Genomic DNA, 15096 nt, shown 5'->3' with positions numbered 1-15096 from the left:
CCTTGAGCATGGACTTTAAATGACATATTTTCTCCTTGGGTGTACTGCATCCCATGAGTTCGCGGCCCCAAACCTTCCTTATTCCACACTTAACCAACCATCCTTGCAGTCGCTTTATTTCTGCCTGGTCTGGGTCTTCCGGGACAGTTTCCTTCCGTTTCTTCTCTGACTTGGTCTTCTTGCCTTTACCTAGCTCAGTGATCCGGGCGGCTGACTCTCGCCTTTTGGGTTTTGGCTCTTCGTCGATGAGCACTGACATTTCGCTCTCCGAATCTCCTTCTGCGTCCGCAGCTTTGGTTGCCTTAGATGTAGCTTTCGGCTCACAAGCTACACCCTTACCGTCATCGCTCTGACCTGAATTTTCTTCCTCTGATTCAGTGTCGACTTTGGTAACATTTTTATATCGAGACACTTTCACAGGCGGCGCTTTTGATTTCTTATTGCTCACTGGCTTGGGGCCACGCTCCTCAGAAGACATGCTGCTACTATCTTCCTTGGACTGTACTGAAGTTGCCTTCTTGCGCTTCTTGACAGGCTTTGAAGCCTTTTGTGTTTCAGGCGAGACTCGCTTCTTCGACCGGGGCTTTGTTGGCGCTGCGGTAGACGTCGGTGGTGGGTTTTCCTGTATTTCCTAGGTTCAAACACCAATTTTAATACTTGCGCATACATACTTAGGTATATATACGCAGGCGGATTTTCTCTTAAGAACAGAGGAATTCGAGAGAGTACATACCACCTCATCCTTTATGATCTCATCACTTTTCTGCTTCCATTCCGCATGGGCTTTGAGGACACCCTGCTCCAGCCCCAAAATTTTCTCTGTTGCCAACCGTACGCGTTTCACAGTAAGCTCATCAAGGTTTCCAGACTTGTATATCTTCGCAACTGTAGCCCTCAGTCCTTGCTCTATTGCTTCTGCGCTTGGAAGGCCAGAAGAAGGCCGCGTCTCGGACTCTAGGTCTGACATCCCGGAAAGCAGGAAAACTGTGCGAAACCCGCGTTTCCGTCAAACTAGGCTCCGCGTTTCCGCAAAAATGGAACAACTGACTGCTTTGTCCCCGAATATAGAGGCTCTAGAAAGATAATGTTGAGTAGATGAAAATTGAGACGCGACTTGGAGGTTGAAGACAACCAGCTTGGCGCGAGACGATGAATACAGATGAACTTCATGCAAAGGTGACATTTATAAAATTAGACACAAGTTGCCGTAGCAAAACAAACAGGCAGTTGAATGACAGTTAAACCAATAGGTTAGGTAGCTGGCAGGTTAAGTCGCTAGACGATTATTATTGATTGATATTTCGACCTTGCGAGACTGCATGAGCGCGGCGATAAGAGCGGCGATAAGAAATTGGCTTGCTTAGAAATACGCTTGATGGATTCAGACATCCGACGCTCATGTCAGGTAGGATATAAAAATATAGCATATATAACGGCGTCTCTATTGGCCTGACACTGTCATCTGCCACCGTTTTCAACCATGGCGGACATACTCAAAGAGCAATTGAGTGCTATTAACCAGAAAAATGCGCCCACTGGGACACCTGCAGAAAAGAATGAAGAAGAAAAGCCCCAGAAGCTACCAAAGGGTGTTGTTCTGGATAAGGACGGCAAGCCGTGAGTACTGATCTATTTATGTAGCCAGAATTTGAGGAATGGAACTAATCTTTATGTTATGAGAGCAGTTGCCGAACCTGCACCTCCCTCGCAGACTGGCGGGCGTTGACGAAGATTAAAGCCGGTCTTCCACCTAATGCATCACACGCTTCTTCTAATGCCTCCTCTGCTACAAGTGCCACGCCTGCAACTCTCTTCAGTACTTCAAGCACAAATTCCACCTCTGAGTTACCCGATGATTGTCCGGCAGACGTTGAAGCATTGGGTAGAAGTACCTGGACTCTCCTACATACCATGGCTGCAACATATCCTACCACTGCATCACCTCAACAGCAAAGCGAAATGAGCCAGTTTATGACCCTTTTTTCAAAACTATATCCTTGTTGGGTATGCGCCGACGACTTGCAAACGTGGATGAATCATCCAAGCGGCGCTAACAAGCCAAAACTCTCTGGACGTGCGGATTTCGGCAATTGGATGTGTCTTGCTCACAATGAAGTAAATCGGAAGTTAGGGAAGAAGGAGTTTGATTGCTCCAAATGGGAAGAGAGATGGAGAACAGGGTGGAAGGACGGGAGATGTGATTGATTGTATTATCCGAGGTATAGTGTTTTATAGAGCTTTAAAATCTTTGATTAGTGATATGCAGGTGATATTTAGGATATTGGCATCTCTTACGCCGATGCTGGATTTAAGCGAAGATAGAGCATAGTTGACGTCATTATTGGTTATACAGATGTACCATAGTGCTATATATACTAAAATTCTGTATTTTTATGTCCCTACAAGTAGTATCTACGTCTTAGTCCTAGCCCCAGTTTCAAATGTTGAGTGAGAAACAGTATATTGCAAATTCTTCTCCCGGCTTGCAGTTAAATAACCAGATGCATGTCAGTATAGTTACAACGCAATAGAAGTAAAGAAGCTGACCACTTGCATAAACACTGGTATCTTAAGGGTCGTAAGATTAGGCCTCTTTTTTTTTTTTTTTGCTAAAAAAAATTATGCGTAGCAACAGTGAACAAAGCTTTATCAAATTTGTCCAGGTGGCTCTAACTAAATAGGCCGAGCCTGGAAATGTATAAAATGTCATAGTAATTCCTCGCCCATCATAAAATCAGCCAGTCATGGAATAAGACAAGACAGGAAAAGAAGGATGTAGTCTAGTGCTGTCCTGGAACAAATAATCTCAAACCACTTGCAGGAGCGCCAACTGCGGAAACTTTACAAACTGTACAAACAGAGCCCTTGTGCTGTTCATGATACTTGGTACCAGTATAAGGGCACGTCACACTTGGAGAGCCGCCATAGATCGGAGTATGTGAAGCAGCACAGATATCAAATTCAGCAAATTGGTCAAATTCAATCTCAATAGCATCTTGGGGGTTTCTTTCACACTGAGCCTTTATCTTCTTTGCCTGTTTGGAAGTCAGTAAAAGGTAAAGTGACGGGATAAAGAATGGGCTTACCTGATCTAGGAGTTTGGCCGAACCACCGTTTGCAATCATCCTGTTAGCGAAACTGAGAGCGGAGGAGAAATTCTGGTTGGTATAAGCAAATTTCATGGCGGCCATGAGCGCTAGCTGCCGGTGAGCCACTTCGAGCTTTGGAATGGTGAAGTAGGCAGAGAGCTCAAGGCTCCTCTTAAGGTTTTCGGGAGTGTCTGTTGGTAAAGCTCGTCGTTCGAGCTCCATCGACATGGCTAGAATATACTCCCTCGCCGTGGAGATGATTTTCTTGGCCTCAGTCACATGCGCCTCTGACGAGACCGTGTTAACAAGAATGGAGTGAAGAATTCGCTGGAAAATAACGATTCCATCCTGAAGCTTGTTCGATCGCATAGCGGCATAACCCTCTTGCAGATCAACACTGGCAATAGTCTCCAGACTTCGGGGGATAATCGGAAGCAGCCTGCGCGTATCAGTTTCGTCGACAGTACGGCGGACATAGTTTATTATTGGAGGAAGAGCGGGTGTTGCTGGAAGGTAAGTCTTCGAAGCTTGGTAGATCTCGAGGAAGCGTGGTTTCAAAGGTTCAAAGTTCACGGCACCAACTTGACGATTCAAGAGCTGCATTGCTGACTCGAAAGATCCAGCTGCAACATGGTCAGCGGCAAGTGGTGAGTTGCGGGACCACAATTCAGCTTCACTGCTGGATGGGCCGCTTTCGACGTTTTCGGTGCCGAGAAGGTCAGTTTCTTCTTCAATTTGGATATCATCCCCCATGTCCCACCCAGCAACGTCTTCCTCCTCTTGCTCATCACCGAGCCCAATCTCGACACCACCATTCTCGCGTTCACCATCTTGGTCTTCGAAGCCGTTGACACCTTCATCGTCAGCTCCACCAACTTCACCCAAGAGTGCCTTCTCAAAAGAGGAATGAGAAGGGGCTTTAACAGGCCAGTTGGATTTGAACGTTTGAACAACAACATTGGGCGCCGGTTTTGGTTCGCCAAGGGTTGGAAGAGTTATTTGGTCCTCAGAAACGCCGCTAGCTTTAAGAATAGACTGAGCCTCCTCCGCAAATCCATGGGTTTTAGCAGTGAGGTAGGCCAATGGCACTATGTAGCACCATAGTTAGTAGAGAGTTACTTTGAATATACAAACGAAAACTTACAAAGGTCAATTTCCTTGAACATCTGTATTCGAGCTTCAACATCATCAAGATAAAGTGCATTCTGGAATTGCGAGGTGAAATCGCCTCTGTGCTGGGCGATTTTAGCCATTCGAGAGAGCTTCTCCTGATCACCCGTGGTGAGGTAGAGGAATGACAGTTTATCAAAATTCCTTTGTCTCTGGTATGTCATTTCCACTGTCTGATTGTTACCATGTGCTAGAGCTTCAGTTCCGAGTCGGGCCCAGAGCTTGGGGCGGTCAAGGGTTTTCGCCATTTCGATTGCAACATCAATGTTGCCGCACTCTAAGGCAAGTTCAAATCTAGTCTGAGGGTCTTGAACGAATTGAAGTGCAATCTCAGGGTATCCTTTCTTTTGTAAGTACGAGATAATGCTTTGCCCAACAAGGCTGGATGTCTTGATGATTTGAAGCATCTCCTCATAATTTCTCTTCACCAAGGAAAGCTTGAAGCGATACTCGGTGGGATCAATCGCGAGAACAGTTGGTTTGGCAGTTCTATCCAAGCAGTATACCTTTCTAGCTTTAACACGGACTAAATATAAAGTCTGATCCAAAGTGCAAACAATACCATTGTCACTAGAAATATTTAGTATTGATATGAGAATAGTGGGATTATTCCGATAACTCACCCATTGAGGAGGGAGTACTTGACGTGGTTGAGAGTGGAATATAGGAGCACACCGCTATCATCCCAGCAAGCGCTCTTGATTCGAATAGTTTCATGCAGGGTGCTGACGTGCTCCAGGGATTTCGTGGCAATTGTGACATTGTGCTTGCTTAATAGAGCAACATAGAGGCCGTCATTGGACCATACAACGTACTTCACACCACTGACGCTCAACTCCGCGAGTTGTTTCTTCTGTTGGATATCAAGGAGAACCACAGAAGTTGGCGTGAGGAGGAGGAGACAGCTAGTTCCGCCAAAGTGGATGTCTGTTGTGCCATGAGAAGCCTTGATCGTTTTCGTGGTAGAGTTGCTTAGATCTTTAATATCTATTTGCTGTGTAGACTGGGTAAAGACGGCAAATCTGTTGCGGGCTACGAACACTGCGGAATTTCCATGCCCGCGCTTCACATCAGTTGGTTCTACTGCTCCAGTTGAGTCCCGCGGGATGTGAATCAGTTCATAGGTGCCATTATCGGTGGGAGAGGTGACCAATATAGCACGCTCAGCTGGGTTGTATGATAGAGTCCTAGCGGGTACCCAGGGGCTCCCGAGTTTCTTGAGAGATAGCATGGCGGGAGACTCGGTGTTTTTCGTAAAGTCATAAGAGCGAAGGTGCTTGTCCTTGGTTATGTAGAAAACTTGGTTCTGGTATAAGGCGGAGGCTGGACGCTCCCGCTCAAGTTTGAAAACCATGACACCAGTGTCATGTCCTGCGGCAAACAGATTAATCTCCGGGTGGGCTGCAATCATCCAGAAGCGATCTGCATCCCGCTTGAATGACTGAACCGCAGTTCGCTTATTTAAATCCCAGACACGGATAGTTTTATCCTCACCAGCGGAGAGAATCAAGTCCTGATGTGGGTGGAAGATACAAGCAGAGGCATTCTGAAAATGGCCACGACAGGTATCCACCTCCCATGCCTTCGTTTCTAGAGCAAGTTAGTAGGAGCTTTCTCGAGCCACATAGTGTACCAAACGTACCACTCATTCTCCACAGTTTTATAAGGCGATCATCGCCAGCAGAAACAATCAGGGGCAGAGTTGGATGGAATGCAACCCAATTCACACCACGGTCATGGCCTTCTAAAACAAACTTAACAACGGCATCGGTGTTTCCGAACATGTCTGCTTGAGCAGGGTTTGAGCGAGCCATCTGCTCTTCGAATGCCATTGTACTAGAAGGGGCAGAGTGCTTCTTTCGGAGACCGGAGATATCCCAGACACGCACTGTCTGATCGAGGGAGGCGGAGACAACCAGATCATCTTTTGGGTGGAATTGCGCGCACATAGTATAATGATTATGTCCAGTCATGGTACAAACTATGCATTCAGGTCAGTGACGTCCTTTTACAAGGGTTAAAGAGCGGTCTTACTCAAAGACCGGTTTTGCCAGTTCCAGATACGAATGGTCTGGTCGTCGGAGCTGGAGATAATCCATGGGAGCTCGTGATGGAAGAAGACCGTTCGAACATAATCTAGATGACCATTGAGAGTAAACAAGCACCTTCTACTCTGCAATGACCAGACCTTAATCTTATAATCATCACCTGCAGAGACGAACAAGGGCTGGGTTTTGTGGAAATCGACTCCTCGAACGGGGCCATCATGTTCTTCAAACCGGTCAATCAAAGTTCCCATGCGGTAATCCCACAATTGGATAGTTGATGAGTGAAGGGCGACTAGAAGCCATGGTCTGCTCGGGTCGGTTAGCATAGAGGTTCACACTCGGTATGGTGGGCTGGTGATTGCTTTCGTGCTGACCTTTTTGGGTGAAAGGCAAGGCCTTTTGCTCGAGAGGACTTCGACTCGAACTGTGGTAGCAAACAACAAATATCAGCATGAGATAAATACAGGAAACCGGTTGAAATCAAGAGCATTGAGGTGTACCTTTGTGAGCACGTTTGGAGAGGCGGACTGCATTGTTATCGCGGGGGATTGGCCTAGGCCGCAGGAAGGAGAGAAACTCTAGGCGCCGACCAAGATACGAGATGTTTAGTTGATTCGGAGCATCGATATCCAAGCCGTAAAGAGCAGACACGGCAGCAAGGCTTGTTGTAGTAGTAGATGACAAGCTTGCCTTTTGCTGTTCGTTGCTTTGCGTCTTTCTGTACGTGGACACTTTGTGGTTTGAGGAGGACGCTGCTTATGTAACTACAAGCGACTAGATTCTCGGCTCTTATTGGTCGCCGCATCTCCTTTTCGTCAACCTCCACCAACAACAACGGCAGGACGATGCCTTGAGTTACAACTTGATATCACATTTAGGCATTGGATACGCCTGGTTTTCGTAGCCTCCAGCCAATAGACAACAGTATGGGCTACTTGGCTGTGTGGCGCTGGAGGTTACGGCCCTTTTCTATTGTCCATCTGCCCTTTTGACTGGGCCGACTATAACACCTCCTAGGTACCAAAATTGGCCCATGCTTGATCAATAGCGCTGGTTATAGATCACACGATACAAATTTCTCGAAAATCTAGATGTCAGCGTTACCATCATAATCGTACATCTTCGGGAGCTTAAGCCCTTGCTACTGGCCAACACCAACGTCAGATCATGTCTCAACTCAATGACAGTTTTTTTCTGTACCCAAGACACCTGAGCGCTATATCTACTTCAAAGCCTATCCAGCTAATGACTGGACAGCATTAATAGCATGAAATAGGCTTCTACTGCTTTGCCCCCGACTATATATTCAGTGACCATCAACAAGTTGGCCAGCACGTGATGTATAAACTGCAGGTGCCCAGGTGTACCCTAGGTGGGTATGACGTCAAGGAGGAGGCAGTCGTCATAGAGCCATTAAAGCCGTCCAAACAGCCAATGCGGTTCAACGGACGGCAAATATCTTCAAGGTGGGTGTATTTTTCCTAGTTAATTGCCTGATATCGCCTAAATTCCCTCTGCAGTCCCGCAATGGCAACTCGCACCTCTACCCGACATGCAGCAACGAAGGCAAATGAAGCCCTGCATGAAAATGCACAACAGGGCAGAAGGAAATCGACTGAAGCAGGCCAAAAGCGCAAGGCTTCGTCTAAGAAAGATATTCCGGAACCAAAGCGAGAGAAGCATACCAAGGATGAGATCAAGAAATCCGCAGATGAAGCGGCAATAAAACAGGAGCCTGCGAAAAATACCACAACGCAAAATGAGCCAAAGAAAACTGAAGCTGAGAAGCCACATGCTCATCATGCATATGTGAAAGACGAGGAGGCTGAAGAGTCAAGTGAGATGAAACCCTCTGATATTTCTGGGAATAAGGAATCAAAGGCCGCCACGGACACAAAAACAGAAAGCCCCCGGGGTGAAAGTATACCATCCAACATTATGGAGGAGGGGATCATATATTTTTTCTTTCGGGGTAAAGTTGGCGTTGAAGAACCAAAAGGTGTCGATGAAGTTGCCCGTACCTTTATTGTTCTCCGCCATCAGCCCATTGGAGCCAACCTAAGTGCCGGGCTTGCCGGGGGTGAAAACAACTGTCGACTTCTCTTGTTGCCTAAGAAAACAGTTCCCACGTCAAGCCGCGAAAAGTACATGGGCTTCGTTGAGAAAGCGGGGACCGACCTGAAGACCCTGAAGGAATCGTTTTTGGGTGAAGAATATGAGACCAAGACGAAAGGCACGCAATTTTCGCCCACTGCTACCCCATTAGCCGAAGGCGTTTATGCACTTACTTCGACCACGAGAACCTCTCACTTGGCGTATATTTTGACAATACCAACCGAGTTATCCCAGGTTCAGAAAGATTTTGGTTTACGAGAGAAAGGCTCTTTCATCGTGGCCTCGAAGAATCCCAAGTATCCTGGTCCATCCAGTGCAAGGCTGCCAAAGCCCCCAGACTATCCGCAAAGGTCAGTTCACGCTCGACACTCCTCGCTGCTCCTTGCATAGATATATCTGACGCCTTGCTTCTTTTTCTTTTTTCTTGGTTTGTTCCTGCAGTTTGATGGATGACTTCCGCGACCTCCGCTGGGTGCCTCTTAAACCGAAATTCATTGATTATCCGAATGCACAGTTTATGATGCTAGGCGAAGCGCAAGGCCACCTGGGCAAGGGAGGCAAGACGGAAGGAAAAGCCCCGGAGCAGGAGGATGCAGGTGAGGAACTCGAGCATCTTGAGGGTGAGGATGAAATACGGGCTGAGGCGCTGGACGGTAAGCGTACCCTTGTTCCCCAGTTATAGATTTGGCTGGGGTCTGTCCAACCTTACTCTCCAGAACATTTTCTTTCTTTCTGTTTGTTTGAGTATCCTTTTTCCCTTGCAAAGCCTGCTAACAAACTACTTACTATTAATTAAATGGTAATAACACAGACAGCGATAAAATTTTCGAAGATCTGGGGCTTAGCGCAAAGCAGTTTCCGCAAGTTCCAACTACCTGGGAATAAACCAGTAAGCGTGATGATAACTAGTTAAGTGGTATGATGTCCCAGAGCTTGAATCTACCACACAGTCAACTTTGTATCTAGTTTACCAGTCAGTCAAACAAAACAGCCCCATAATATCCAAAAAGCAATGGTTCTCCAAGTTCGTGACTTATGCGTTTAGTTATTGAGGAGCTACATAGTTATTATCCCCTCCATTTTTCCTCTTTCCTTTCTCTGTTTTTTTTTTTTTTTTTTTTTTTTAACTCGTTTAAGTTACTTTACTCTCTCCGGGCGACGGTCTTTTGGTTAACCGGCCCAATGGCGCTTGTCAAGCATCGCACGACCTGCATCAAGGCATCCCCGGATTATCCACCTTGCTCGCCGTCGACATTCTAGCTTTATAAAAACGCCTCGGGCAAGCACAGTCGGGTCCCATCTTCGGCCGCTGACTCGCCAGCTCCAGGGCAAAATGCTTGTCTGGTCCTTGCGCTGCCGCCGGAGTAGCGAGGAGCCTTGCCACTGCACTCCTGGTGCGAGGCGGCAGCACCAGCAGCCAGCATGGGGCGACGATCAGGGCAGAGGAGGAGGGGAGAGATCAATCGCATTCACTATTATTATTGGTGGGCGGGAGCTTGCTTGCTCTCTTGCTCAAGGCAGACGGAGGCGGCTGGGCTAGATATATAACGATGAGCTCGTCCGTCTCCCTGGACGATGGACCGGCCATAGACAGCTAGTCAATTGAGGAACAAGCTGTGTCGTGTCCATCATCATCATGGTGTCGTCGTTGATATATTCGCTGTGCGCTGTCTCTGGCCTGCTGGCCACTACGGTCAATGGCCTGCCAAAGAAAGGCCATCGCGCGGAGACGTCTTTACCCATTGTCAAGCAGACCAAGTGTGGTTCACATACATACCAGTACAACGGCCTCGTTGGATACGGCACTGTCCCATCGAATGCTGTTGACAAGTACGGAGATACCCTTGGGGGATTTGGAAGCTCTATCGCTATCGAGCAGGCATCGTGGAAGAAGAACTCCGATGGTACCTATGAGGGTATTGCCTGGGCTATCCCCGACCGCGGCTGGTATGGACGTCAGCAAAGTACTACGGAAAGAATAAGGGCATGGCTATCGGCTAACGAAAGACTGCAGGAACACGCAGGGCACGCTGAACGTGCAGAGCCGTATCCAGAAGCTCAGCCTGAAGCTGACTCTGGCTCTGGGTGCCACCGTCTCCAACCCATCCGACCCCAATCTTGAGATCAAGCTCCTGGACACGCTGCTGCTGACAGGTCCAGACGGCACTCCGATGACCGGGCTGGATGCTGACTTCTCTGGCAACATCAGCTACCCAGGCTTCCCCGGAATGCCAGTGGCTACTTACCCTGGAGATGGATTCGGCGGCAGTGGCGCAGGCGGACGACGCATCTCGTTGGACTCCGAGGGCATTGTGATTGGCAAGGACGGTGCATTCTGGGTCTCTGACGAGTACGGGCCCTATGTGTACAAGTTCTCGCGGGAAGGCCGCATGCTGCAGGCCATCCAGCCTCCAGATGCGTACATCCCCCGTCGAAACGGCAAAGTCAGCTTCAGCGCCGCCTCCCCTCCGATCTACGAGCCCGATCGCCAGACGGATCCAGAGGACCCCGCGACAGGACGCAACAACAACCAGGGCTTCGAAGGGTTGGCCATCTCACGAGACGGCAAGACGCTTTACACGCTGATCCAGTCTGCGCTGAACAACGACGGCGGCCCGAAGAAACGGTACAGAAAGCAGGCCCGCATGCTGGAGTATGACATCTCCGGGAGCACGCCCAAGTACACCCACGAGTACGTGGTGACGCTGGCGACCTTTGTCGACCCGCACGAGCAAGATCCGAGCAAGGCAACCATCGCGGCCTCGCAGTCTGAGATCCACTATCTACCGACAGGCGACTTTCTAATCCTGTCCCGAGACAGCAACGCAGGCCGGGCGGCCGAGTACACCGAGTCCGTCTACCGCCATGCCGACATCATCTCCAAGTCGGCCCAGACGACGGACATCAAGTCGAAGAGCAACGACAAGGCGGACGGCTCGATCGCCTCTAGCCAGGGCGTGCTGGACGACGGCATCAACCCGCTGGACTACTGCTCGTTCGTGGACTACAACCTCAACTCCGAGCTGAGCAAGTTCCGGCTGCACAACGGCGGCGCGCAGGATGAGCATCTACTAAACGAGAAGTGGGAAAGCCTTGCTCTTGTCCCAGTCGATCCGTCCAAGGAGTTTGAAGACGATGGCAAGAATGAATACTTTTTGATCTCCTTTAGCGACAACGACTACATCACCCAGGACGGTACGTCTTCTTCTCGTCTTCCCTTCTTCCTCTGAGTGACTAATTTATATACTGACTATGAGCCAGGCCATCTGAACTTCGGCAAGTTCAAGTACGCAGACAAGTCCGGCTTCAATGTCGACACCCAGGTACTTGTCTTCCGGGTGACTCTGTAAGTAGGCAGTTGGTTATGGATCGACCATCCACCAAATAGCCGCTCCGTACATAGCCATCCGACTATAGATATAGTTCTTTCAGTATATAATCAACTAGTTAATGCCGCTGTCTTTCTTTTCTTCTTCCGGGATGCAGTGTGAACAGCCAGCCCCTTTCCTGCGAGGCCCAGACGCAGCAGAGGGTGTACCGCGAGTGGCCAGCAGCCCCTTTCTCGACGGTGCCCACCTGTCTGTCTGTTTCATAGGGCTGTCCGTGTCCTCTCCTGACCTTCCCTGAGTCGAGTAGTTAATGGTGTTAGTCGTACATACAGGTCGGTGTCTGTCCAGAGGCCAGCCCTGCCGCTGTGGCGACGGCAGTGGGTTCCAGGCCTCTTCTCCCATCTCCCAGTTAACAGAGTACCTATTTACATACCTGGATCCCCCGGCCTGCTGTCCGGCTGTCTGCTATGTCGTCGCTGTGCATCCACTGGCTGGCACGTAGCGAGTTATATAGTTACATTCCCCTCCGGGCTGTGCGATAGCCAGCTAGCAAGGGAGAGAGGAGGGAGCAGCAGCTCCGTCGCTCTGATTCCTTCTGCGTCGTCTGCTGCTCGTCCTGTTCGTCCTGCTGGCGGCCATCCAGCCCAGCCTGCTCTGCATGCAAATGCAAGGCGCAGAAATGCGATTCCTCGGCGGGAGGGGAGAGAGGCGCCACCCAGAGAAGACGAAGCCGGGCAGGCAGGCCGCATGTGAGACCTCGTCGTCGGCTGCATACATCTATATTATTATGCATACCTGCTAGTAGTGTCATCGTCGCCGCCGCCGCCGCCGTCGTTGAAGGAACGAGCTACCTCGTAGTTATCTTGAAGGACAACCTCTCTTAAACACACCCAAGCGGCGGGCGACATGGATTCCAGTCTGTCGAGCTGATCACGCCGGCCTTTTCTCTCCGCCGCTTCGCTTCCTCCACCCTCTCTAGACTGTCTCCTCCTCTGTCTCCTCCTGTGACACCTGCCAGAGCCCGCCAGCCTGTCGAAGAGGCGGTCTTCTCTCTCTCTCTCTCTCTCTCTCTCGTTGCTGTTGCACCGGGGCTTTCGTTGCCGGCGCCTCGCTGCGATTATCTCACTACCTGGAGCAACGAGTTATTTAGCCCCCGAGCGCCCACGGCCACAACGACGGCCCCAACGACACACGCCCAACCACACCATATATCGCTGCTGAAGACGACTTGAACATGCTTGTTTCATACCATAGACATCCCTTATAGCCACTGGACCCGGCTGAGTGATCGCACTGCCGCTGTCCGGGGCGCTGCCATCGCTCGGGAGACCGCTAGACAGACAGTTGCCGCCCAGAGGCCAGCCGGCAACGCTCAGCCAGACGGCCGCAGTCGACGAGAACGAGCCCTCCCTCTCCGCGCCCCCAATGGCCGAACCCGTCGAGCCTCTCGTCTCCGGCCAGATGATGACAAGGCTCAGGAAGGCGGCCACTGTAGGAGTCGTGGCAAGGTTCGTTGCGCCCCATCGCTCTCTCCGTCTCCCGGTCTCTCTGTCCCTCATGTTGTTATATCCCGTCGTCCATCTTCACCTGCCAAAGTCTGTTATCGCTGACATTCGAACCATTTTTGCTTATATCCATTTCCATAGTAGACCACAGGAACCAGCCGCCTTTCCACAGTTTGCCTGCGACCACGATGACGTCGACGCCCCGGGCGGCGCTGCTGTCTCTTCTGCTACCTCGTCCTGCTCGCATGGCGGTGCTGTCTTAGCTGCTTCATCCTCCACACGCCTCGACTCGTCGCTGCCTCAACGCCCTCAATACAAGACCCATGCACACGGATACGGTGTTCGCAAGCTCTCTCGCTGCTCAGACTCGTCCTCTCAGACCATGTCGTCCCTCGGCAGGATAGGTATCCCCCACCGGAAACGATCCGGCACCGGCATAGATTTGTCCGTCTCCCTCAGCGAGAACAACGGCCTTGGAATATACAACAGCCTGGGCGGCAAGGACCGCGGTGCCGACGACTGGTCTACAACTGGCTCCCTCGGCGGCGCCCGTCATTACCGTTCGGCCAGCGGTGCGTCCCAGCTCTCGTTCGGAAGTCTTCCTCGCCCCGGTGGCCAGTATGTCCATCCCATGCGCCAGACTCCCCGTCCTTACACGCCACCGCTGGGACTATCAAATCAGATCTCTGCTACTGCCAGCACCGACTCGCACCTCGAGGGCATACAGCGTGTGACAGACTTTGATGACCCTGTTCCCACCAGCCAGGACCTCTTCCCTGGCTCTCCTTCTCCCAGCATCTACAACGAACCTCGGAGTTCTATCCAAATAGAAAGTGAGACTACTACTACTCACCCGCCTACAAAGGCCCGCTCTACTTCCTTCGGTCGTGTCTTCAACAATAACCATAACAGCAGCATCATCAACAACAGCCCTTCTCCCCGGGACACGGCCCCGCTCTCCCGGAACTCATTAGAATTCGGATTGCGGTCGAGATCCCGCCGTCCTAGCACTGCAGATCCCGCCGCTCGCGCCATAGCCGTGCAGGCAGCTCGACAGGCCTTCGAAGACAGGGAGGCCGCCAAAAATAGGAAACGTGATGAACAGACTTCCAAAGCCCTCGATAAGGAGCAGCGTCGTCTCCGTCGGCTGGAGCGTGAAAACTCATATAACAGCTACACGGGTGGAAGGCGGTCCATCTCCGACTTTACCTTGCGCCGGTCTTCAAAGTTGAGTGAGAAAGACAGCCGCAGAAAGAACTCGGCTTCTTCTTATGCCGACGATACCACTAAGATCACATGGAAACCAAAGAGCCCAAAGAGCGCCTGGGTTCTCTTCCTCACCTGGCTACGCACTAAGATATTTAAGATAGGAAAGAAGCTGAAGAAAGTAGGCTAACTAGAGCATTTTCACAAATGCAAACGCCGCAACGCATCGAGACGACCTTTTTAGTAATTATTTGGTTTTTACTTTTCATGAGATGACTTTGAGAGCTGGGTCTGCCGGACGGGCTTGGTCTAAGGAAACGATATTGTTTTTAGGCACATTTTGCTGTTTCAGTCTCGTTTTTTGCCCTTATTCTCTACTGTCTGTTTCTTGCTGCCTTGTTCCGTGGCCTTCTCCCATGCTAAGTGAGTCAGTAGCAACCAGCGCTCAACATACACAGCTCCATCCCAACCAGTGCCTGGAGATGGTGTCCGCTTTCCCATTGCTTTTTTTTTTTTTCATTTTGCTTTTACTTCTTGGTATCTCCCATGAGAGTGGTGAGATCTAGTAGCATTCGAACCCTGATTTTGTTCCTTGCATCTTCTTTTTTTTTTTTTTTTTTGCGTCCTGCCCCCT

The 15096-nt window shown here is 50.2% G+C and overlaps 6 protein-coding genes across 11 annotated transcripts; 4 read left to right on the top strand and 2 right to left on the bottom strand.

Moving 5' to 3' along the window:
* Window positions 1–608: 608 nt before the first annotated feature.
* TERG_06009 (uncharacterized protein) lies at window positions 609–1388 on the bottom strand. The gene has a single exon (XM_047748534.1). The coding sequence runs from the start codon at window positions 965–967 to the stop codon at window positions 638–640; it is 330 nt and encodes a 109-aa protein (XP_047604518.1). The 5' UTR covers window positions 968–1388; the 3' UTR covers window positions 609–637.
* A 92-nt stretch (window positions 1389–1480) lies between these two features.
* On the top strand, window positions 1481–2205 carry TERG_06008 (uncharacterized protein; the record flags this gene model as incomplete). The annotated part of the gene is made up of 2 exons (XM_003232963.1): window positions 1481–1617; window positions 1686–2205. 2 exons carry the CDS (start codon window positions 1481–1483, stop codon window positions 2203–2205), a joined length of 657 nt encoding a protein of 218 aa, XP_003233011.1.
* Window positions 2206–2780: 575 nt separating this feature from the next.
* On the bottom strand, window positions 2781–6633 carry TERG_06007 (uncharacterized protein; the record flags this gene model as incomplete). 6 transcript variants are annotated; one of them, XM_003232962.2, is made up of 6 exons in its annotated part: window positions 2781–3035; window positions 3087–4177; window positions 4234–4829; window positions 4883–5849; window positions 5902–6240; window positions 6294–6633. In XM_003232962.2, the coding sequence occupies 6 exons, from the start codon at window positions 6631–6633 to the stop codon at window positions 2781–2783; spliced, it is 3588 nt and encodes a 1195-aa protein (XP_003233010.2). The 6 variants fall into 6 exon arrangements, with proteins under 6 accessions (XP_003233010.2, XP_047604517.1, XP_047606768.1 ...); XM_047748533.1 differs by having other exon boundaries at window positions 2781–4177; XM_047750084.1 differs by lacking the exon at window positions 6294–6633 and having other exon boundaries at window positions 5902–6232.
* A 1201-nt stretch (window positions 6634–7834) lies between these two features.
* TERG_06006 (uncharacterized protein) lies at window positions 7835–9307 on the top strand (the record flags this gene model as incomplete). The annotated part of the gene is made up of 3 exons (XM_003232961.1): window positions 7835–8772; window positions 8864–9075; window positions 9234–9307. 3 exons carry the CDS (start codon window positions 7835–7837, stop codon window positions 9305–9307), a joined length of 1224 nt encoding a protein of 407 aa, XP_003233009.1.
* Window positions 9308–10058: 751 nt separating this feature from the next.
* On the top strand, window positions 10059–11772 carry TERG_06005 (uncharacterized protein; the record flags this gene model as incomplete). The annotated part of the gene is made up of 3 exons (XM_003232960.1): window positions 10059–10369; window positions 10437–11617; window positions 11684–11772. The coding sequence occupies 3 exons, from the start codon at window positions 10059–10061 to the stop codon at window positions 11770–11772; spliced, it is 1581 nt and encodes a 526-aa protein (XP_003233008.1).
* A 429-nt stretch (window positions 11773–12201) lies between these two features.
* Window positions 12202–15047, top strand: TERG_06004 (uncharacterized protein). Its single transcript, XM_003232959.2, has 2 exons — window positions 12202–13259; window positions 13401–15047. Exons 1-2 carry the CDS (start codon window positions 13177–13179, stop codon window positions 14650–14652), a joined length of 1335 nt encoding a protein of 444 aa, XP_003233007.1. The 5' UTR covers window positions 12202–13176; the 3' UTR covers window positions 14653–15047.
* Window positions 15048–15096: the final 49 nt, after the last annotated feature.

The sequence above is a fragment of the Trichophyton rubrum genome (assembly GCF_000151425.1).
Source record: "Trichophyton rubrum CBS 118892 genomic scaffold supercont2.7, whole genome shotgun sequence".
Taxonomy (NCBI): Eukaryota; Fungi; Ascomycota; class Eurotiomycetes; order Onygenales; family Arthrodermataceae; genus Trichophyton; species Trichophyton rubrum.
This window is presented reverse-complemented; position numbering and strand designations above follow the sequence as displayed.